At 41.7% G+C, this 24,436-nt stretch overlaps 1 protein-coding gene across 2 annotated transcripts in view; it reads left to right on the top strand.

Annotated features, from left to right (window-relative positions):
• slc5a12 (solute carrier family 5 member 12) overlaps window positions 1-24,436 on the top strand; it is a 66,017-nt gene that overhangs the window by 32,669 nt on the left and 8,912 nt on the right. The window contains exons 8-15 of one of the 2 annotated variants that reach the window (XM_043705426.1): window positions 4,716-4,804; window positions 4,920-5,032; window positions 6,302-6,369; window positions 9,230-9,316; window positions 9,407-9,594; window positions 9,686-9,789; window positions 15,511-15,626; window positions 20,407-21,329. In XM_043705426.1, the coding sequence (XP_043561361.1) occupies window positions 4,716-4,804; window positions 4,920-5,032; window positions 6,302-6,369; window positions 9,230-9,316; window positions 9,407-9,594; window positions 9,686-9,789; window positions 15,511-15,626; window positions 20,407-20,541 (900 nt within the window). In that variant the 3' untranslated portion in view covers window positions 20,542-21,329. Of the gene's footprint in view, window positions 1-4,715; window positions 4,805-4,919; window positions 5,033-6,301; window positions 6,370-9,229; window positions 9,317-9,406; window positions 9,595-9,685; window positions 9,790-15,510; window positions 15,627-20,406; window positions 21,330-24,436 lie in introns of those variants that run through there. The other variant, XM_043705425.1, reaches the window with a different exon arrangement.

Below are 24,436 nucleotides of genomic sequence, written 5' to 3'. Positions count from 1 at the left end.
AAGTCCCTCCTCCCTACCTTTTATCTTAGCCTGCTGGACAAACTTTCCTCATTCCTGAAGAAGGGCTTATGCCCGAAACGTCGATTCTCCTGTTCCCTGGATGCTGCCTGACCTGCTGCGCTTTTCCAGCAACACATTTTCAGCTCTGATCGCTAGCATCTGCAGTCCTCACTTTTTTCTCAGTTATAAACAAATAGATATTACACACATAATATGATCCCTGCCATGTAGCAAAGGGAGAACGACTCAGGAAACATGTCTGGTCTGCACGCACCAAATAACCCCACTGCCCTGTGTCCAATCACTTCAATGCCCTCTCACACTCCCCCAAGGATATTCATGTCCTGGGCCTCCTCCACCGCCAAATCTAAGCCACCCACCAACTGGAGGAAGAACTCCTCATCTGCCACCTCGGGACCTTACAACCACACAGCATCAACATCAACTTCACTAATTTCAAAATCTCCTCTCCCCATACCTCATCCCAGCTCCAACCTTCCAACTTGGCACCACCCTCTTGACCTGTTCCATCTGTCCATTTTTCTTCCCACCTATCCACTTCGCCCTCCCCACCGACCTATCACCATTGCCCCCATCTGCATCCAGCTATCACCATCCCATTTACCTTCCCCCTAGCCTCACCCCACCCTCTATTTATCTCTCAGCCCCCTTCCCCCTCCCGATTCCTGATGAAAGGCTTATGCCCGAAACATTGACTGTCCTGTTCCTCTGATGCTGCCTGACCAGTTGTGCTTTTCCAGCGTGATACTTTTTGACTCTGACCCTCCAGCATCTGCAGTCATCACTTTCCCTCAGTTTAACCGTCTTCCAACTTTGGGTTCCACAGGTTATTTGGCATGCAGTGATGTGAAGGTTACTCTCTGAATGTATCAAAATCAGATGCTTAGAAGCATCCTCTGATACTATTGAACAGCCTAATTAATAATTCCTTCATGCCTCTGCTAAACTGAGAAAATCCAAGCAGATTTTCCAATAGATAGACAGTCGCTGTCAGCATAGATCACAGTTGTGCATTGGGGAACCTGCAAAATCATAAAAGACTCCAAGACAATTGCTGAAAAAATGAATTTCGTCCTGGTCAATTCACCTACATCTGGAAACTCTGAAAGTCTCGATTAAAACAGAAACTTCAAATGATACGATAAAATTAAGTAAATAGTGAGTCATGCAAAGTTAGGCTATTAAATACACATTATAACTCCCAAGCAATGATTAAACTGAACCCATACGTAATTCACACAGCCCTAATAATATTTCCCACAGACCAGTTAGAACCCCCAGACTCTGAATCAACTCTTCCCAGGAACCGATACACCCCCCCCATAGGCTCCAGCAGACCCCTCTCTCAAAGGGTTCCCACTTTGTTGTAGGATTTGACCCACACAATCCAAGTTGACACCTCTGCCATTGGACCCTAGCAGCCATTCCCTTTTCTCTTCTCTGACCGGATGCAACAACCCTGTTGCCTGAGCTTGACCCATACCCACCATATCTGACACCCAACTCGCGCAAACCCCACTGGACCCTATTGGAATGTTCTGCCAGAGGATGTGGATATAATAGGAACATTCATGAAGCACCTTGACAGGTACGTAAATAGGCTGTGAGTCGAGGGAGGCAGCCAGCGCAGAGGCAGAATGTTTTTAGTTTAGCAAGGCATCATGTTCCAACACAATATTGATGGGCCGAAGGGCCAGTTTTTGTGCTGTACTGTTCTTCTTTGTTCTTTGAGATGCAAATGCACACAAACCAGCCCACTTACTAATGAGCTTCTTGTTGTTAAAACTTTTAAATGGTAAAACTGTCTTTATCCAAATGTATATAATGGACATAGACAGAGTAGATGGTAAGAAATGTTTCCCCTTGTCGGAAGGATCAATGACTGGGGAAATGATCATTAAGGTAACAGGCAGAGGTTTAGAGGAGGTGTGAGAAAAACGTTTATTCACTCAGAGGATGGTGGAAATCTGGAACTCTCTGCCTATTGCAGTCCTAAAGGCAAAAAGCCTCATAATATTTAATGAGTATTTAAATTAGCATTTTCCAAGGCATACAATAGGCCACGTGCTGGAAAGTGGGATGAGAATGGTCAGCTGGTTGTTTTTGATTGGGTTGAAAAAAAATCACACAACACCAGGTTATAGTTCAACAGGTTTATGTGGAAGCACTGGCTTTCAGAGCGTGGCTCCTTCATCAGGTAACTAGAGGGGCAGGATCATAAGACACAGAATTTATAGCAAAACGTCACAGTGTCATGCAATGAAAATGATATAGTGAACAAACCTAAATTGCTGTTAAGCCTTTCATCTATGAGAATGGTTTGCAGGTTTTGGTTCATTAATATGCAAATCCCAGAACTTCTTTCCAGTCACACTCTCAAGATAACTTAAAGTTTTATAAAAACAAGGTGACATCTTAGCTCAGCCAATGTATTAAAGATGTGAGGTTAGAGTCTGTCTGTATCCCAATCTTGAGTCAGACTGGTTCTATTTCCAAAATAGGAATTTATAAAATGTTACATGGATTGACTGCCTGCATCAACTGCCTGCAGGTTGTGTGTGTTTTTAAGCAAAATAGAATGTATCTGCAAATACAATTCTGCGAATGAAAACTCACCCCATCGACTCATACGTGTGTGTGTGTGCGCGTATGTGAGGGAGACAGAAAAAGAGACAGAGAGTGTGTGTGTATGAGTGTGTGCATGTGAGTGTGCGCATGTGAGAGTGTGTGTTTGTGTGTTTGTGCTTGTTAGAGTGTGTGCATGTGTATAAGCCTGTGAGAAGGGGTGTGTGTGAGTATGAGCATGGGGGGTATTTGTGTGTGAGTCTGAGAGAGAGAGAGACTGGCCTCAACCAGCATCTTAGGTTCATGTCACACTATAGGTGACCCCACTACACTATACACTCTCACACACTCTTACATACTTACACACTCACACAGACCCTCTATCATACACACGCTCTCGCATACATTCACCCCACACTCTCACACATGCACATACCTTCTCACAGGCTTATAGTCAGTCACACACACGCATACATTCTACCAAGTATGCACACACACAAACACACAGTGTCTCATGTGCACTCACACACTCAGACGCACACACTCACACTCTCTTTCTCTCTCACACATGTATATATACACACACACATACACCCATATGGGGTGTATGGGGTGAATTTGCATTTAGAACATAGAAAAGTACATCACAAAACAGGCACTTAGGCCCACGATGTTGTGCTGAGACTTAATCCTAATGTAAAATATAGTAACTTAACCTACGCACCCCTCAACTCACTGCTATCCATGTGCATGTCCAGCAGTCGTTTAAGTGTCACTAATGACTCTGCTTCGACCACCACCGCTGGCAACGCATTCCATGCATTCACAACTCTCTGCGTAAAGAACCTACCTCTGATGTCTCCTTTATACCTTCTTCCTAATATCTTCAAACTATGACTTCTCGTACTAGTCAATCCTGCCGTGGGGAAAGGTCTCTGACTATTGACTCTATCTATTCCTCTCATTATTTTGTACACCTCGATCAGGTCTCCTCCCTTCCTCCATCTCTCCAGAGAGAAAAGTTCAAGCTTATTCAACCTTTCTTCATAAGGCAAGCCCTCCAGTCCAGGCAGCATCCTGGTAAACCTTCTTTGCACCTTCTCCAAATCCTCTGGATCTTTCCTATAGTAGGGCAACCAGAATTTGCAGAATTGTATTTGCAGATACATTCTATTTTTGCTCAAAAAGCACACAATCTGCATATAGTCAATGCAGGCAGTCAATCCATATAACATTTTATAAATTCCTACTTTGGAAATAGAACCAGTCTGACTCAAGATTGGGATACAAATAGACTCTAACCTCACACCTTTAATACATTGTCTGAGCTGAGATGCCACTTTTTTATAAACCTTAAGTTACCTCGAGAATGTGATTTAAAAGGAGTTCTAGGATTTACAAATTGATGAACCAAAACCTGCAATCAATTGTAAAAGATGAAAAACTTAACAGCAATTTAATTGCATGACAATATGATATTTTGCTATAAATGTGTATAAAAGTATGTATTTGTGTGTGTTTGTGTGTGCTGTGCTTGGTAGAGTGTGTGCACGAGTATAAGCCAGTGAGAGGGGGTGTATGTGGGTATGAGCGTGGCGGGTATTTGTGCGTGTGTGTCTGAGAAAGAGACTGGCCTCATCTGGGATCTTGGGTTCATGTCACACTATAGGTGACCCCGCTACACTATACACTCTCACACACTCTTACATACTTACACACTCATACAGACCTTCTCTCATACACATGCTCTCTCTTAGACACACACACACATACACCTCCCCCACACTCTCCCATACACATACCTTCTTATGATCCTGCCCCACTAGTTACCGAATGAAGGAGCCACGCTCTGAAAGCTAGTACTTTCAAATAAACCTGTTGGACTGTTATCTGGTGTTGTGTGATTTCTAACTTTGACCATCCTAGTCCAACACCAGCACCTCCCCATCATGTTTTTGATTGGTGCAGGTGAAAGACCAAAGGGGCCTTTTTTGTGCTGTAGATCTCAGTGACTCTTTTGATTATGACGCACTATGGGTCACATTGCTCACGGGCTGAGAAAACTCCAAGCACAGTTCTTAGGAAACATTTTCCTGATAGATTTTACTTTTGTTTTCTCTCTTTTGCAGCTGATGCCTTATTTTGTTATGGAAATATTGGGACACTTACCAGGACTTCCTGGGCTTTTTGTAGCCTGTGCATTTAGTGGCACACTTAGGTCAGTACGTCGGAATATCCACATTTATATCACGCACTGAAATTATTATGTTAAAGCATACTAGTAGGTTGTAAACATGTTGCGGTGTTAATGCTTTTGTCCCCCTGGTTTATAGCACAGTAGCTGCCAGTATTAACGCACTGGCAACTGTAACATACGAAGACTTTGTGAAACAGTGCTTCCTCAATGTGTCAGAAAAGACAAGTACCTGGATCAGTAAGGGCTTGTGTAAGTACTATCTGTCTACATTACCCATCAAGTTTTCAATTGAAAGAGGGTTTGAGGTGAACAGAAATATAATCCACTTCCAGATGTCCTGAACAGGTTTCCTCCTTCAGAACCTGTGTGCTTTTGTGTAGCTTTGTATTAATGCGTGTCAATTTTGTTCTGACTCTGAGCAATTCACTCCAGCTCCCTCCCTCAGTAAATTCTGGTTAATACAGTATAACCATTGCTGTCACACTATTGCAGTTATTATGCGCTGTATATTTTTTCTGGGTTTGCACCATAGAGTATCCAGTTAACTAAGATTGCATTATGTTGACAATTTTCTCCAGGGATCACTTGTTTTCCAAGATCATAAATAGGGTCTTACCCTTTTCACTGGAGTCTTAATTTAGGAATTTTCCTAGAAGGAAAGCAGGCTTTGAAATATTATAGAAATGAGGCAACAGTAACATCTTAAGATTTTCCTTTTCATTTGCCTGGAACTCAAGTCTTGCAGAAACTTGAACCCAACTAGATTGCTGCTGTCCTTTTCCAAGCCAGCACCAAATTCACCTACTGGCTGAACTACGCTGACTGCTCACTTGTCATCACCTCAATCCTCACCTTTTCAGTTTTTAAAATCCCACCATAGTCTCAACATCACCCAGTTCTGCCATTACTACAAGGCTTGAAAGGTCTGCATTCCTCCAATTCTGGCCTCATACACATCCACAGCTTTAATTCTTCCATCACAGACAGGCTTACATTCCGTATCCTTACTGTACAAGTCAAGGAACCTCATCCTTGCTTCTCTCTCTTCCTCTACACTGCTTCTTTAAGCTAACATTATTGTCCAAATGTTTCATGACCTATATTGTTGCTTTATATGATTCAATTTCAAATCCTTGCAAGTATTTGCTCCAATGAAGAGCCTTGGAATGCTTAATTGAGCCATAGGCGCTTTATGAATGCATTTGCAGTTGTTGTCTTCATTTGATTATGTGAGTCTGATAACTGATCTATGCTTCACCATGCTTGATTAGTTTAGACTGGATATTGACCCAGAGACAAGCAAACAGACTTTACCAGAGCTAAGAGCTGAGACATGTTGTAGACAGCACTTTGAAGAATTTTAAAGTTAAACACAAAATGAAGATTCTGATCCTTACAAACCAGTGGTATTTCTGAATACTTCTATGATAATTAAGTATAGCTGTGACTGAATTCTTAGTCTAAATATGTTTGAATTTCCTTACCAATCTCATCATTTTTATTTCCATTGTCTTGCAGGCATAGTGTACGGTGTAGTTTGCACTTCAATGGCAGTTGCAGCATCACTAATGGGGGGAATCATTCAGGTAAGTGCAGTGCACTATCTGCAGTCTATCTATCAAATGACTCTCTCGAATTCTAAACAGAAAAACTGCCAGCTTTTCTGCGCTGTTTAATGTGCTACCCTAATTGAATATTCAGGTGCAGACCCATTACTTGCATGTATTATTCATTGTAACACTAATGAAGATTTCTTTTTATAGATTATAAAACAAACAGTTCTTCACAAACCAATAAGAAAAGGTCCCCAAATCATCAATAAATCAGGGTGTGCATGTGTGCAGGTGCTTAAACATTATTTGTAAGTGACGCTCATGAAAGAGCTTCTTTTGGCATCCTATCGTGTGCTGTCTCAGCGCCAATTCCTCGATTGATTTCACCTGCAATTTTATTCTCAATTTACATCTCAATTTCCTCCCAGTTATCTTTACATAATGCTGGATTGTTTGCTGACTGGCAGAGTCCCATCGTTGCTTTAATTGGCAGACAGTGTCTAACATCAAACTATCCTTTAACACTAAGATCCACCGAATTCTGTATCAAAGCTTTATTAATTGAGAGTGCTCCATGAGGAAGCAATATCTAACAAAGGGATTTTCTTTCACACGGAGATACATTCAGTTTCATGTCAGTATTATTAAGGATTCACATTGAGCATGTACCAACAGAAACCATTGGTGTCACCACAATCAATGTTGTTCTCCATTACATAGCTGAAACATAGCACAAAGTTTGCATCTATAGCTGAGCTTGTTGGTTATCTCATCCTCCAGTGACTTTTTACATGAGCTACCTTGTCCCTTTGTACTAGTTATGGGTCACTCATGGCCTATGATTCACAATGTACTGGAATATAAAGAGCTAAAGATCATTCAATATTTGAACTGGTGGCATATGCCTAAGATGTTCAGTGATGAAACTTCAGTCTCTCTCACTCTGTCTTTCTCCTTGTCCGAAGACTGCTCTAGCTGGGAAGGAGGATTGGGGCGAGGAAAATGGGAATTGCCTGGTAAACAATGGGTCCATGGTTACACCATCTGCAACTTTAATGGAGCAGAATGCAGGAACATTTTGCCATCACTGATGGTCTTGGAAATGTTAGGTCCAATGGGCTCTGTTCCTGTTTTATGAAATACCATCTCTGCTATAGAGCTCAGATGTGCCTCTCATTCCCCAGTGATACATCTTTATGTTGTGCACCATTGATGAGGCTCCTCCTTGAGAATAGTATACAGTTTTGGTTTCCACACTAAAGGTGGCATGTACTTGCATTGAAAGTTCCAGGAATGTTCACAAAGCTAATTTAAAAGGGGGATAAAGGGGAGACAAAAACAGAAGTTGCTTGAAAAGCTCATCAGGTCTGGCAGCATATGTGACGAGAAATCAAAGTTACATTTCAGGTCCAGTGACCCTTCCTCAGAACTGAATCCGAAACATTAACTTTGATTTCTCTTCATAGGTGCTGTCAGACCTGCTGAGCTTTTCCAGGAAATTCTGCTTTTGTTTCTGGTTTACAGCATCAGCAGTTCTTTCGGTTTTGATAAAGGGGAGATATTCTTGTACTGATACAATCTTTCCTTTGCTCAATGGATCTTGTGAGGACTCAGAGCAGTTATAGATATTTGACCACAAAAGGCTTTTGTATTTCCTGTCCTGTTAAATGTTGTTTGTTCACAAAGATATTGCACAACACATCCAAAGTAGATGATTTTTTACCACCCATCAAAGACTCATGGGTCCTTTTCAGGGCTCTGTATTGTTACGCTTATAGTTTCAGACTTGGCATCCCCTCTGTAACTAGCCCACTCCCTCAATGGGACTGTGTGTGAACAGATGATGAACCCACACAACTGAAACTGAAAATTGGCTATTTCCTTTACAGCAAGAAATGGGCATAACCTGGGCTGGGTTTATCTCATCCAGAGGTGGGATAACATTGATGTTTGAGTATGTCATTATCAGAACTAGACTGGGCTATCTTCATTGGGGTAAAAACAATGACTGCAGATGCTGGAAACCAGATTCTGGATCAGTGGTGCTGGAAGAGCACAGCAATTCAGGCAGCATCCGAGGACAGGCAAAATCGACTTTTGCCCGAAACGTCGATTTTGCCTGTCCTCGGATGCTGCCTGAATTGCTGGGCTATCTTCTTTGTCTCCTCCCGTGGATTGATACACCCATGGTTCATTGTCTCTTGAATGTTGTACATGTTTATTTTGATGCCAGATTGCAGTGAATTCTGGCATCAATTGCAAATCCCCTATCAATTGTCCTTGAAATAGTGCACAGATCATGTGCTGGTGAGCTTGCTTTCTGTGTTTCGAGTAACTCTCCCTCCTTTCCAATTCTATTTAATCCTTTTATCTTTTCCAGAGTTTGATTCTGAAGAAGGATATTCCCAAAGTATCTCTCCCCAAAGGTTGGCACTTCCTGTAATTCCCCTGTTTGATTAGATTAGATTCCCTACAGTGTGGAAACAGGCCCTCCAGCCCAAAATGTCCACACCGACCCTCCGAAGAGTAACCCACTCAGATTCACTTCCTTACATTTACCCCTGAGTAATGCACCTAACATTATGGACAATTTAACATGGCCAAGTCACCTGGCAAGCACTTTCTTTTGGAATGTGGGAGGAAACCCACGCAGACAATGTGCAAACTCCACACAGACACTTGTCTGAGGCAGGAATCGAATCCTGGTCTCTGGTGTTGTGAGCCAGCTTTGCTAACCACTGAGCTACCATGCTGACGGTCTTGTTTCCTTTAAACCCTTAAGATTTCCAGCACTTGCAGTTTCCTCCTTCTTAATGCTGGGAAAGTGACTTTGAAAAATATGTGTTTTTTGTTGCTGTGTTAATTGTTCTAACTGTTTCCTTTTAACTTACAGGCAGCACTCAGTATTCATGGGATGTGTGGGGGACCAATGCTTGGGTTATTTACCTTGGGCATTTTATTTCCTTGTGCAAACTGGATTGTAAGTCAATAGCTCATTCCTACCTTTGCTTTTAATTTATTATCATTTTTTACCCATTATTTTGAACACAAATGCATCTGACTTACTTAGGGTGCGATCGGAGGCTTGGCTGCTGGAGTAACCTTATCATTCTGGCCTGCAATTGGTGGCTTTATGTATCCTGCACCATCATCAAAGACACTACCTTTATATTTAAGTACCAATGGTTGCTTGCCACTGAACATGTCAGAGCTTTTTTCAACTTCATTGCCAACTATAATCCCTAAAGAGATGTACAGGTATGATTGTGTTAGTTTTGTTCAAGTTGAGAATTGCTGTAATTAAATAAAGTGACAATAACAATACAGCCCTTCTTTTTTTTATTGGCAGGCCTCCACTGGCAGACAGCTGGTATTCTGTATCCTACCTCTACTATAGTCCTTTGGGGTTCCTCGGGTCATTGATAACTGGTCTTCTGTTAAGCTTTCTATCAGGTCTGTTTCAGCAGTTTTTAAAGATTCAAACTTTGTAGGGCTGGTCAGCTCTCAATATCTTTCAGCTCATTACAGACAATGACTATTCTGTTTTTTGGAAATGTCATTTTGAATTTTTAGGTCAAGGTTTGCAACGGATTTGACACCATTGTTCAAAATCCAATCATGAAGTGACACTGGGCAGCACAGTGGCTCAGTGGTTAGCACTGCTGCCTCACAGCACCAGGGACCCAGGTTCAATTCCACCCTCTGGTGATTGTATGGAGTTTGCACGTTGTCCCTGTGTTTGTGTGGGTTTCCAGTGGATGCTCTGGTTTCTTCCCACAGTGCAAAGGTTTGTAGTTTATGTGAATTGGCAATGGTTTCTTTCATTGCTGCAGGATTTTTGTTTTAGTTCATTCACAGAAGTAAAGGGATGTTGAGCTGGAAGGTTTGTTTTCGGACAACTCGTCACCATACTAGGTAACATCCTCAGTGAGCCTCCGAATGAAGCACTTGTGGTGTAGCCCACTTTCCATTTATATGTTTAAATTTCCTAGGGTTGGTGATGTTATTTCCTGTGGTGACATAATTTTCCTATGGTAATGTCATTTCTTGTTCTTTTGCTTGGGGTGTGGTAAATGGGATCCAAGTCAATTTGTTGTCAATAGAGTCCTAGTTGGAATGCCATGCTTCTGGGAATTCTTGTCCATGTCTCTATTTGGTTTGTTCTAGGATGGATGTGTAGTCCTAGGCGAAGTGATGTCCTTCCTTATCTGTATGTAAGGATACTAATGAGATAGGGTCATGTCCTTTTGTGGCATGAAAATGAACAGGTACATGAACATCAACTAGCCACAAAAAGACATGACCCAATCTCACTGGTATCCTTACATATGGATGAGGAAGGACACCACATTGACTGGGACAACACATCCATTCTAGGACTAACCAAACAGAGACACACACAAGAATGTTTAAAAGCATGGCATTCCAACCAGAACTCTATGAACAAATACATTGACTTGGATCCCATTTACCATATCTGAGAAAAAGATCAGGAAATGACATCAACCTAGGAAAATTATGTCACCACAGGAAATGACATCACCGACCCTAGGAAACTCAAACATATAAATAGAAAGTGGACTACACCACCAGTGCTTCATCCGGAGGCTCACTGAAGATGTTACCTCGTATGGTGACAAAAGGTCTGAAACCGAACTTTTCAGCTCAATGAGCAAACCTACATCCAGAACCTCAATCTGAGATACAAATCTTCTCAAAACTCGCTAAAGGGAGTAAATGTTGAAAGTGATGGATGAGGTGCTGCTTAAACTGAGGTTTTAGCCTGAATGGTGTTGACCATCTTGAGTGTTGTTGGAGCTGCACTCAATTCAGATATGGAAGGGAGGGAGGAACTTAGGAAAATCACAATCACCAGAGCTACAGTGTTAAGTAAATTGTTGGAACTATGGGCTGATAAGACAACACAAATTGTGATGTACTTTATCCTAGGATCTTTAAAGAAATGAGGTATGAAAGTTTGGAGTACTGTGTTCAGTTGTGTCACCCTGGTATAGGAAGATATTATTAAACTGGAAAAGATACAAAAAGGATTTACAAGTATAATATCGAGAATAGAACGTTTCAGTTATAAGGAGAGGTTGCATAGGTTGGGACGTTTTCCCTGGAGTGTAGGAGGCTGTGGGGTGACCTTATAGAAGTTTATAAAAGTGTGAGGGGCAGAGCTAAGGTGAATAGCAAAGATCTTATACTCTAGGGTAGACGAGAGGGCATAGTGAGAAGGGAAAGATTTAAAAGGGATCAGAGGGGTAACGTTTTCACACAGAGGGTGGTGTGCGTATGGACTGAGCTGCCAGAGGAAGTGCTGGAGCTTGGTATAATTACATTTAAAACTGATGGGTATATGGATAGGAAGGATTTAGCGGGATATGAACCAAATGCAGGCAAATGAGACTGGTTCAGTTTAGGAAACATTCTCACACAGAAGGTGGTGCATATGTGGAGTGAACTGCCAGACTAAGTGGTAGAGGTGAATACAAATAACAACAGTTAAAAGACATTTGGACAGGTACATGAATAGAAAAGGTTTAGAGGGATATTGACCAAATACAGGGAAGTTCAGTTCAGGTTAGGAACTACTTCAGTTTAGAAAACCTGGTTGGTTTGGATGCTTTTGGCTGAAGCGTCTGTGTCACTCTAAAGATAGCAGATGTACTTCCTTTATTCTAAAAAGATTGGAGATAGAAAGTACAAACTACACCGAGTTAGCTTAACATCTGTCAGACAGAAAATGGTAGAAGCTAGTATTAAGTAAGTTTTATTTTAGCGGTGCCCTTAGATAAGTTCAAAATGATCGGGCAGAGTCAATGTGGTTTTTTGAAAGGAAAATGATATCAAACCAATCTTTAGGGTTTTATGTGGAATACCATTCGCTGTGTATAATGGGGAACCTGTAGATGGACTGTACTTAGATTTCCAGAAAGCATTTGATAAATTTCCAAAGCGAAGGTCATTGCAGAAAATAAATATTCATGACGTAGGGGTTAAGATATGGGCACTGATTAAAAAAAAGGCTGGCTAATAGGAAGTGAAGAAATGTTAAAAGTGGGTATTTTGCTGGTTGGTAATATGTAACATGTGGATGCCATAGGGGTCACTGTGCTGGTACTTAAACTGATTAAAACTTTAATGAAAGACTTAGATGAAGGAACAAAGGTATGGCTGCCACATTTGCTGATGATGCAAAGATAGGGGAAAGGAAGTTGTGAAAAGGAATGAAGAAGGCTACATAACCCTTGTTGATAGTTTGTTTGAATGCGATATAATGTTCGAAAACACAAAGTTGTTCATTTTTGCAAGAAGAATAAAACAAAAGAGCTCATTATCTCAACAGTGGGGCTGGGGGTGGGGGGTTGTCGTCGGGGGGATTGCAGAGATCTGAGATGCAAAGGTTAATATGCAGGTATAGCAAGTAAATAGGAAAATTAGTAGAATGTTAATGATTATTGCAAGGAAAATTGAATACATAAAATGATGCTTTAGTTGTACAGCATACTGGTGAGACCACGTCTAGAACATTGTGTTCAGTAATGGTCACCTGATTTAAGGAAGGAATGTAAATGCATTGTAAGCAGTTCAGATGTTTGTTCAATTGATACCTAGAATGGGTTGTTTTGTGAGGAATGGTCGAAAAGACTGATATCCACAGGAGTGTAGAAAAACAGAAAGTGACTTGATTGCAATTTATAAGATCCTGAGAGATTACTTATGGGAAGTAGGGTTTCTCTTGGAGGAGAAACATGAATTACTGTTTCAAAAAAAGGGGTTGCCCAATTTAAAACAGAGGAAGGGGGGATTTGTTTTTCCTTCAGCTCATCCTGAGTCTTTGGTGTTCTCTTCCAGTAAAGGTAGTGGAAGCAAAGTATTTACATTCTTTTTAAGGCAGAGATGGATTTTTTTTCAAGGTTATCAGAGGTAGAATATAAGCAGATCAGTTGTAACTTTCTTCAACATGACAGCAGGCAAAGGGGGCCAAATGGCCTACTCTTGCTCTTTGCTCACCTTCCTATATTCATACGTTCGGCTTCTCCACGCCCGTTAAGAAACTGCATAAAACCTAATTCACCAGGATTCTAGTCACTGGACTTCACTTCTTATATTCACTTGTGGGAAGTGGGCGCCACTGGCTATGCTTTTGCCCATCCCTAATTACCCTTGAGAAGGTGATGGTAAGCTACCTTCTTGAACCACAGTCCATTGGTTGACTCACCATGCTGTTAGGGACAGAATTCCAGGATTTTGATCCAGTGATACTGAAGGAATGGTGATATATTTCCAAGTCAGGATGGTGAGTGGCTCAGAGGGGAAATTGCAAGTGGTGGTGTTCCCAGGTATCTGCTGTCCTTGCCCTTATAAATGGTAGTGACTGTAGATTTGGAAGGTGCTGTCTCAGGATATTTGGTGAATTTCTGCAGTACATCTTGTAGATAGCACACACTGCTGCTACTGAGCATTGTTCGTGGAGGGAGTGGATGGTGGTGGAAGTGATATCAATCAAGCGGGCTGCTTTGTCCTGGATGGTGTTCAAGCTTCTTGAGTGTTTTTGGAGCTGCACTTAGGTAGTCAAGTGGGGAGTATTCCATCACACTCCAGATGTATGCCTTATAGATGGTGGACAGGCTTTGGGATGTCAGGAGGTGAGTTACTTGCTGCAGGATTCCTAGCCTCTGACCTGTCCTTGCAGCTACCCTGTTTATATGGTGAGCTCAGTCAGTTTCTGGTCAAAGGTAAGCACAAGGAGCTGATAGCTGATACACTCATTTGTGGCTTGGTGTCATATTTTCTGATCAGATGCTCAAATGATGTGCCTTGTAAACTTTTTTATTATGTCAAAGGTGTTATGGAAATATAACTCATTGTTGAAATCCCATCAGCTTAAAATAATTTATTTCTTGAAAGAACATAAGCAAATTATTTTTCCAGAAACTTGCAGTTTTTTAGCCTGTTATGAAGTTTTTTGGTCTTAGATTTATATAATCAATTAATGAGTTGTGAATATTGTATTTGCTGGGGTGGGATTTGAACTCTGTCATGGGATGCTTCTGGATTGTTAGTACATTAACTGAGCCCCAATGCTGCTCAGTCTTTATATGTAAAGTACAGTTTCCACAGAGGACTATCAATATGATTATAAAACTGATGGCTCTCTTTCAAAATGATTTCATTCTGCCTGTACTTATACACTCAGGTAATGTGTTTTTATCAGACATGGCACATTTGAAAGACACAAATTATCACAGACTCCCTACAGTGTGGAAGCAGGGAGATCGTATAGACTCACACAGCCAGTCGCCTGAGGCTGGAATCGAAACTGGGTTCTTGGCGCTGTGAGGCAGCAGTGCTAATCACTGAGCTGCTGTGCCACCTGCATTGTTGCAGATAATTGAATGCCCTCACCCCCCTCCCCCACCCCACCCCTTCCTCACAAGCTGCAGTGTCACTTTTTGTTTAGGATGGTATAAAATATTTTAAATTGCAGAACATATAGAAATTGACAATTCAACCAATTCATGAGGATCTTATCCATCTGCACAGCTTTGAACATGAGGGAAAACAATGACATGAAGAATAGGGAACAAGTAATAACTAAAAGAGACTATGTACTAACCTTGTTAAAAACTGAAATAGTGCATCATCAGGACAAGTCTCTTATTTGAAGTGGCTCAGTGGTTAGCTCTGCTGCCTCACAGCATCAGGGACCTAGGTTCAATTCCTCACCTCAGGCGACTGTCTGTATGGAGTCTGCACATTCTCCCCATGTCTGCGTGGGTTTCCTCCTGCAATCCAAAGATGTGCAGGCCAGGTGGATTGGCCATGCTAAATTGCCTACAGAGTTCAGGGATGTGTAGATTAGGTGCATTAGCCAGGGGTAAATATAAGGTTGGGGAATGGGTCTGGGTGGGTTCCTCTTTGGAGGGTCAGTGTGGACTCGTTGGGCTGAAGGGCTTTTTTCCACACTGTAGGGATTCTATAATATGTTGAATGAGGGTGTACTCGTAAATACCTGTCAAATGTGCCATTGAACTGATGCTGTAGATGTCAACACTACAAGTAATGAAAAACCAGCATATAGGTGGCCATGTGATGACCAATTAGCTGTACTTCAAGCAACTACTAAATAACTGTAAGATATTTAATGGGATTGCTGTCTTCCAGGACACACACACAAGGAAAATGTGAAGCCTTTGTTAATCAGACCAGTATGCAATCTGTCAAAACAGTTCTCAAAGGAGTGTTGTTTTGGACAAGAAGGAGACAAGGAAACCCTAGAGGTAAGATTGTTTTCCTAAACATCCGTTCCATTGTATATTTTATGTAAGTGAATGGTTTATGATCTAGTATTATTATTTGGGATCCTGATCTCTGAAGTAGAGGTAAATGAGATTTTGGTTTCAGTTCTGTGAAGGTGATTTGATTTTCTCAAGATTCAGAAACAATATATTTTAAAACAACAGGTCAAAACAACATTTCCAGGAAATAATGTCTGTTAATTTAAATGGCTAGACGAGGATCATGGTAAGGTAATTGCGGAAATATTTAGCATATTGACCTTTTATGACCTACCAAGAAAGAGACTAGAGAGAGGATTGGAGGGAGGCAAATGTTGCTCCTCTTTTCAAGAAGGGGAATAGGGAAATCCCTGGCAATTACAAACCAGTCAGTCTTACATCTGTGGTCAGCAAAGTTTTGGAAAAAATTCTGAGGAATAGGATTTATGACTATTTGGAAATGCATAATATGATTAAAGGCAGTCAGCATGGCTTTGTGAGGGGCCAGGTCGTGCCTCACAAAGATTATTGAGTTCTTTGAGGAGATGATGAGACAGGTCGACGAAGGTTGAGCAGTGGATGTGGTGTATATGGACTTCAGCAAGGCATTTGATAAGGTTCCCTATGGTAGGCTCATTCATAAAGTCAGGAGGTATGGGAAACAGGGAGATTTGGCTATCTGGATTCAGAATTGCTTGGCTGACAGAAGGAAGAGAGTGGTTATAGATTGAAAGTATTCTGCCTGGAGGTCAGTCGGGAGTGGTGTCCTGCAGGGCTCTGTTCTTGGGCATCTGCTCTTTGTAGCTTTTATAAATGACTTGGATGGGTAGGTTGAGGGGTGGGTTAGTAAATTTGCCAATGACACAAAGGTTGGGGGTGCCATTGATAGTATCAAGGCCTATTGCAGGCTGCAATGTGACATAGACAGGATGCAGAGCTGGGCTAAGAAATGGCAGATGGAGCTCAACCTGGATAAATGTGAAGTGATGCATTTTGGAAGGTCGAACTTGAATGCTGAATATAGGATTAAAGACAGGATTCTTCGCAGTGTGGAGGAACAGAGGGATCTTGGTGTTCACGTGCATAGATCCCTCAAATTTGCCACCCAAATGGATAGGGTTGTTACGAAAGCATATGGTGTTTTAGCTTTCATTAACAGGGGGATTGAGTTTAAGAGCCACGAGGTTTTGCTACAGCTCTACAAGACCCGGGTGAGACCACACTTGGAATATTGTGTCCAGTTCTGGTCGCCCTGTTATAGGAAAGATACAGAGGCTGTGGAGAGGTTGCAAAGATGGTTTACCAGGATGCTGCCTGGACTGGAGGACTTATCTTACAAGGAGAGTTTGACTAAGATCAGACTTTTCTCTCTGGTGAGAAGGAGGAAGAGAGGTGACCTGATTGAGGTATACAAGGTAGTGAGAGGCATGGATCGAGTCAATAGCCAGAGACTTTTCCCCAGGGCAGGATTGACTGGCATGAGGGGTCATAGTTTTAAGATATTAGAAGGAAGGTATAAAGGAGACATCAGAGGAAGGTTCTTTACGCAGAGAGTTGTGAATGCATGGAGTGCATTGCCAGCGGTTGTGGTGGAAGCAGAGTCATTAGGGACATTTAAGTGACTGCTAGATGTGCACATGGATAGCAGTGAATTGAAGGGTGCCTGGGTTAGGTTATTTTCATTCAGATTAGGAATAATCCTAGGCACAAAATCATGGGCCGAAGAGCCTGTTCTATGCTGTACTTTTCTATGTTCTATGTTCTAGGTCCAATTCAGAATTAAATATCCATATCAGTAGATGTATCGTATTTCCGTTTGGATGGTCAGAGATATAGGCATAGGGTTAAACTGATATTGGGGGGAGGGGGCAGGAGGAGGAGGTGAGACTCCTTGGTGTTAGCGCGGATGAAATGATATCAGTCCAAGCCCAGAGTGTGGTTCAACAATCGGTAACGTTTATTGCTACAGTAACGCCGGCGGAGACCAACCGAGGTCCGAATCTCGGCTGCTCTGCTGTTCCCGTGCGCAGCTACATATTATATACTTTTAGTTGTCAGGATGTGTGGAATTTGAGGATGAATGGGATGATAGATCCCCATCATCACTGGAGTAGGTGCAAATAGAATGTTTCCTGCCGTCCCAGGAGAGTTGCAGGGCACGCACAATAGGGTGCTAATTGGTTTATGTAAAACGGGTCCGGGTATTATCTGCTTGTCTCTCTCTGTGAGGGCAGGGGCTAGCACCCCCCTTTGTTCCCTTGGGGTGTTGGTGTGTATTGGTCTGTCCGTACCTGTCTGGTGGATGCCTGTCCTTTGTGTCAGGGTGGTTTTGTATCGATGGGTATGAGTGTGTTTCAGTCAGTCTCTTGATGTGATTAGGAGGTGGGTTTCCATATTAATTAATTCCGGAGTTTTGGTCTATGAGTCATGGGTAGTGTTGGTATAGTGTGGATTTTATCTGTCCTCTGTCTCCTATCTCCCGGTCACGTGGGCGGACCGGCAGCTCCTGAGTTCTGTGGGTTTAAAGCTGCGACTGCTGTTTAAAACACAAAATGAATTCTTATAGTTACCTGATGTAGGCATAGTCCCGTGGGTAAAGCAGGGTGGCTCTGATGCCCGCTTGCATTGGGGACAGGGTATGAGAGTAAGAGGGAAAAGTGGGGGAAAATAGATTCTAGCAAAGAACTGGTGGAAGATTATTTCCAAACTGACAATCCTTCTAATGTTTCCTGCGTAACCAGTCAAGTGAGTCAGAACCCTCCGAATTTCCTGCTCAGATCTGGAGATATTTTCTGAGCATTCCAGAATTCTCGACCACAGACGAAAGACTGACTGGTCTGGAATTGCCAGGGATTTCCTTATTCCCCTTCTTGAAAAGAGGAACAACATTTACCTCCCTCCAATCCTCTCTCTAGTCTCTTTCTTGGTAGATCATAATTACCCATAAGGCATTGAAACTGCCCAGGTAGTTCCTAAAAAGTCAAAGTGTCGGATATTTTGAAAGATCCCAACACCCATCTTGTGGGACATGTCTGCCTTTCTGAAGGCTGGAAGACCTTCTCATCTTCAATATTTCACTCAAAGTTTACCTTGATTTCATGGCCAGATTCAACATAGAGTTATAGATTCCCTACAGTGCAGGATCAGGCCATTCAGCCCATTAGTTCCACACAGACCCTCCAAACAGAACCCATCCAGACTCCTCCTCCAACCCTATTCCCTGCAATCCTGCATTTCCCATGACTGATCGACCTAACCTGCACATCTTTGGACTGTGGAAGGAAACCAGAGCACCCAAAGGAAACTCATGCAGACACAGGGAAAACATGCAAATTCCACCCAGACAGTCACCCAAGGGAGGAATTGAATGCAGGTCCCTGGCACTATGAGGCAGCAGTGCTAACCACTTTAGTGCCCCTGACAGAAAATCTGATAGCTGCTGTCACTCACCATTTTCCAACAAATTGCCCCCTCTGCAAATTCACATTTTAGGAAATAACTTCCATATAGACTGAGAGGGCAAATATTGAATGAAAGACTAAGAATTGATGTAACCACAACCTCATGCCATGAGTAAACAATTGGAAGGAATCAGGAGAAGATCAAAAGAAGAGGAACTCATTGATACGTCTGATCCAAATTGGTGCCAGATTGTGTTTCTCTGACTTTGCTTCCTTCCCCACCTATAACTTTTGTGTCTCATCTTGTGTCTCTGCAAATCTGTTTTTATGTGAATAACAATTGTATGAAGGGATAGAGTTTAAGTTAGAGATATAAATGAGCAATTCAGGTTCTTTCTTACCATTGATTACAAACAGATTTATTAAAATAATTTTTAAAAAGTTAGTTTCCTGGTACACACAGTCTTCTAACTTGAGTGAGACAGTTTGGTAAAATTGGGCAAAACGTTCACACTTGGGATGACTCCATGAATTGCGGGGCTCAATTTCTGATGCACTGCCCAAGCAGATCAAAACATTTTAAGCCCTGAAAGATGCTCTTACAATTTAAACAAATCTTAATTAGTGTTTAAAACAGTGCTCTACGCCTACCTCAACTTATGAGAGATCAACTATTCACCAATGTATCATGGTGATCGAAAAGTTCATTTACTGTCTGAAACACTGCATTTTGAAGCTCTATTTACGTAAGCCTTTTAATCTTTCTATAATTAACCATCTCCACACTTAATTTGTTTTCAAGTTTTTATTCCCTAAATCATTTCTCATTTGCAAAAATGGCACATAGAGCTGCTCAATATTCCTTAAATCTATGAAATTTCCATACAACAAATACCAGTCCTGGGTCAATGGCCAGCAATCTCAGCTCTGGCTCAGAGAGCTGTGGCTTCAGGTCCTATCCAGTGATTCAAACACATAATGTTGGCTGTCACCCCAATGAGGAAGTGCTGCACTGTCAGAAGCACCATCTTTTGAATCAACACTTAAGCCAACACTTTACTGTCTGTCCTCCCTGGCTGATATTAAAGCTCTCATGACTTTACTCAAAACAGTTAGAGGAATTCTCTCTTGAAGGTAGTGACTTGCCCAAGAGGATAACATATGGTTTGATAATCAAAATAACCTAGAGTAAAAAGAGTTTAAAGGAAAGCAATTTGACATTCTCTTTAGGCTTGAGTCACACTTTGATATTGATAATTGTACCTCGGTGTGATCTTCCTAAGTTGAAATGTTTTGGAAAAATGTTCTTTTTCTTAACATGTGCATCATTATTTCCTTAGGAAGAGGACTATCACTTACAGTATCTTAAATTTACATTGCAGGCTAACAATGAAAATAAATTGTCAGATAATTGTTTGACAATGAAAATAAGCGAGGCGATGAACGTTCCATCGGAGCATATCCCAGAACAACACCTTCATTGTAATTTTGGTGTGATTAAAGATACCTATCTTTAGTTTCACAAGATAATTGAGATGGATGTTTAAGAACTGTGTGAATTCAAAATTCATGTCAGTGAACTGTTACTGAAGGAAGTGGGGAAAGAATTATTTCGACAGATATTGGTTAAAAATCACGTTTGGTAATTCCACCATAGTTAATAAGTCAGATGGAAAAACAACTTTCTCATTTTGCAACTCATTTTGAAGTTTATCATTTCAAAACTAGATCACAATAACAATGGGATTGAGTGGCTTTGGAGTACTGACTCTGTTAGGAACAGCAATTTCTGAATAACTGGAATATTGCTGTACATTCCAATTTTCATCAATGGGGTAATCAGCCTTTGTTTTATAGAATTTGATGGATCTATTCAAGTTAGCTGCTTGTTGCATTGAAACATTCAGTTGGATTATCCAATTCCCTTACTTCATCCAACCCTGTCACAATGTAGGGAATAACTTCCTCTTCCTTCTCCTCTTCCTCCTTGTCTCTGCTCCTTCTTCCACCTCTTCCTCTCTCATCCCTCATTCAATCGTAATCAACTTCACAGACTAGGGACCACATCATTGTATTTTTCCTTCTCTCTGAACTGACTTTCAAACACAGCTTGGCCAGGATAGATGCTCTAATTACGGTAATGTGACTGGATTAGTATTCAAGCCAAACTAATTCTCTAAGGCAGTGCTCAAATCTCACTCCAGGAGCTGGTAGGATTTAAGATGTATTAATAGGTAATGTACTATCTCAGTGGGCAGCATGGTGGCTCAAGCCGCCAGGGACCCGGGTTCAATTCCCGCCTCGGGCGACTGTGTGGAGTTTGTACATTCTCCCTGTGTCGGTGTAGGTTTCCTCCGGGTGCTCTGGTTTCCTCCCACAATCCAATGATGTGCAGGTCAGGTGAATTGGCCATGCTAAATTGCCCACAATTTTAGGTGCATTGGGCAGGGGAATAGGTCTGGATGGGTTACTCTTCGGAGGCTTGGCGTGGACTTATTGGGCTGGAAGGCCTGTTCCCATACTGTAGAGAATCTAATCTAATAAAATAGATGGATTAGCAGTGCAACATGATTGTGATGAGCAACATGGCTGTAGGGTGGTAGGTTAAATGCTGACAACTGAACACCTAAGTGTGTTCAAAAAGGAAAGCGAGATGGGGTGGCATTGTTTGTGAAAGATAAAATCAGTGAAATAGTGAGAAACATAGAATATCAGAGGAGACTATTTGGCCCTTCAAGCCTGCTCTGTCATTTAGTATGATCGTCTCACTTAGTATCGTGTTTTCTCTTTCCTCCGGTATCCTTCGATCCCTCTTTCCCCAGGAAATGCATTTAACCCCTTCTGGAAAACAGTCAATATTTTGGCCACAATAAAAAGGACCTCAGTGAAGAAAATGTAGATATAGAATCTGTCTGGGTAGAGCGGAGAGGCAACAAGAGGCAGTCGACATTTGTTAAATTATCCATGAGTCTCTAAGCAATGACAAGAGGTGGTATTAAACACAAAATGAATGATGCATGCAAAATGATGATCATGTGTGATTTTAATCTACACATAGATTGCGCAAACGACATTAGCAGTAATGCTGTGGTGGATTCAGTCCTGGAGTTTATACAAGCTGGGTCTTTTAGACCAATATGTTGAGAAACGAACCAGGGAAAAGGCTGTAATAAAAACAAAATACTATGAATGCTGGAAATCTTGAGTGCCGCTGAAACTAAGAATGTCTGGCAGCTATTGAGAGGCGACCTGATAGAAGTGGAGAAAGAAAGAGATAATATTGTGAGTCCGATATGACCTTTGTTCAGAACAGGGACTGAAAGGTGATAACCACCCAGGGTTTGCATCACAAGAGGTAGCTACAGAAGGAGAAGGTGCATCAATTGTTATCTTGTAACATTTTGTAGATCCTGGAATAGTGCCAGCAAACTGGGTGGAGAAAAACTACTGGAAGTTTTTGAGAATGTAAATAGATGAGGGAGCCCCAGTAGATGAAGTTCATTTGGATTTCCAGCAAGCTTTTGATAAAACCCCACAAAAGAGGTTAGTGTGCAAAATCAGACCAAATGGGATTGTTACATATCTTATCATGGATTGAGAATTGGTTAACAGGAAACAGAGACTAGAAATGTGCATACCCTTTTCAGAGTGTAATCAGTATTGAGTACTCTTACTGCAGGATCAGCTAATCACAATATATATCACTAATTTGGATAATGGAATCAAATATGATATCTCCAAGTTTTCTGATGAAACAAAACAAGGTGAGATAGTATATGGTGAGGCAGATATAAAGAGGCTTCAGGGTGTTTTGGACAAGTTGAGTGTTCAGGCAAATGCTTGGCAGATGCAATGTAACACGGAAAAGCATGACTTTGTACACATTGGTAGGAAAAACAGCATGTTATTTAAATGGTAACTGTACACCAATCTTTCCTAAAGAAAGGGTCCTTGGTATCTTTGAACACTGGCCACTGAAAGCAAATGTACTGTGCAGTGAGCAATTAGGAAGGCAAATGTTATGTTGGCCTTTACTGCAAGAGTGTTTAAGTACAGGAGCTGCACAGGGGCTTTGGTGAGACTACACATGAAGCATTGTGTGCAGTTTTGGTCTCCTTACCAAAGAGATCATATGCTTGCTGTAGAGGGAGGGCAGTTAAGATTCACCAGACTGAGTCCAGAGTTGGCAGGTCCACGATTGATTCCCCAAGGGGGGCTCTCACTGAAGTGTACAGATTTCTGACAGGGCTGTACAGACTGGATGCAGTGAAGATGTTTCCCCATGGCTAAGATACCAAGAACAAGACATCATGGTCTCGGGATACTTGTAGGCTATTTCAGACAGAGATGCAGAGGCATTTCTACACTGACAGGCTGGTGGACCTGTGGAATTCTCTGCTGCAGAAAGCTATGTGGACCATGTCACTTCACTGTATATATTTAAGTAAGCAGTAGATTGATTTTTAGATGCCAAACGTGTCAATGGGTGTGGGAGGAGAGTGGTAGATTCGAGGTTCTCTCATGATTATGTTTGAATGTCAGAGTGAGCTTGATGGGCTTTTTGAACTACTCCTGCTTCTATTTCCAATGTTTCACTGATAAGATTTTAGAATTGAGAAAGAAATGGAGGAATGTTGAGGTTGTGCAGGACATTGGTGAGGCTGCTTCTGGAATACTGCATCCAGTTCTGGTCGCCCAGTTATTGGAAGGATATTATTAAGCTGGAGAGAGTTCAAAAGAGACATACCAAGATGTTACCAGGAATGGAATGTTTGAGTTATAAAGAAAGGCTGGATAGGCAGGGGCAGCACGGTGGCTCAGTGGTTAGCACTGCTGCCTCACAGTGCCAGGGATCCTGGTTTGATTCCAGCCTCAGGCAATTGTCTGTGTGGAGTTTGCACATTCTCCCCATGCCTGTATGGGTTTCCTTCAAGTGCTCCGGTTACCTCCCACAATCCAAAGATGTGCAAGTTGGGTGAATTGGTCATGCTAAATTGCCCATCTGTTCAGGGATGTGTGGGTTAGGTGCATTTGTCAGGGGTAAATATAGGGTAGGGGAATGGGTCTGGTTGGGTTACTCTTCGGAGGGTCAGTGTGGATTTGTTGGGCCAAATGGCCTGTTTCCATACTGTAGGGATTCTAGGCTGGGACGTTTTATACTGGAGTGATGGAGGTTGAGAGATGACCTGATATAAGTTTATGATGTATAGGTAGAGTTAATGGTAGTTGAATTTCCCCTAGAATGGGGGATTCCAAGATTAGGGGGCACACTAGAGAAATTGTAAAAAGATCAGTGCTGGGACCGCAGCTTTTTACAATATATATTAATGATATAGAAGATGGTATTAATAGTAACATTAGCAAATTTGCTGATGATACAAAGCTTGGTGGCAGGGTGAAATATGAGGAGGA

Source organism: Chiloscyllium plagiosum, chromosome 16 (assembly GCF_004010195.1).
Source record: "Chiloscyllium plagiosum isolate BGI_BamShark_2017 chromosome 16, ASM401019v2, whole genome shotgun sequence".
Lineage (NCBI taxonomy): Eukaryota > Metazoa > Chordata > Chondrichthyes > Orectolobiformes > Hemiscylliidae > Chiloscyllium > Chiloscyllium plagiosum.
Note: the sequence above shows the minus strand (reverse complement) of the source record. Positions and strands in the feature narration are given on the sequence as shown.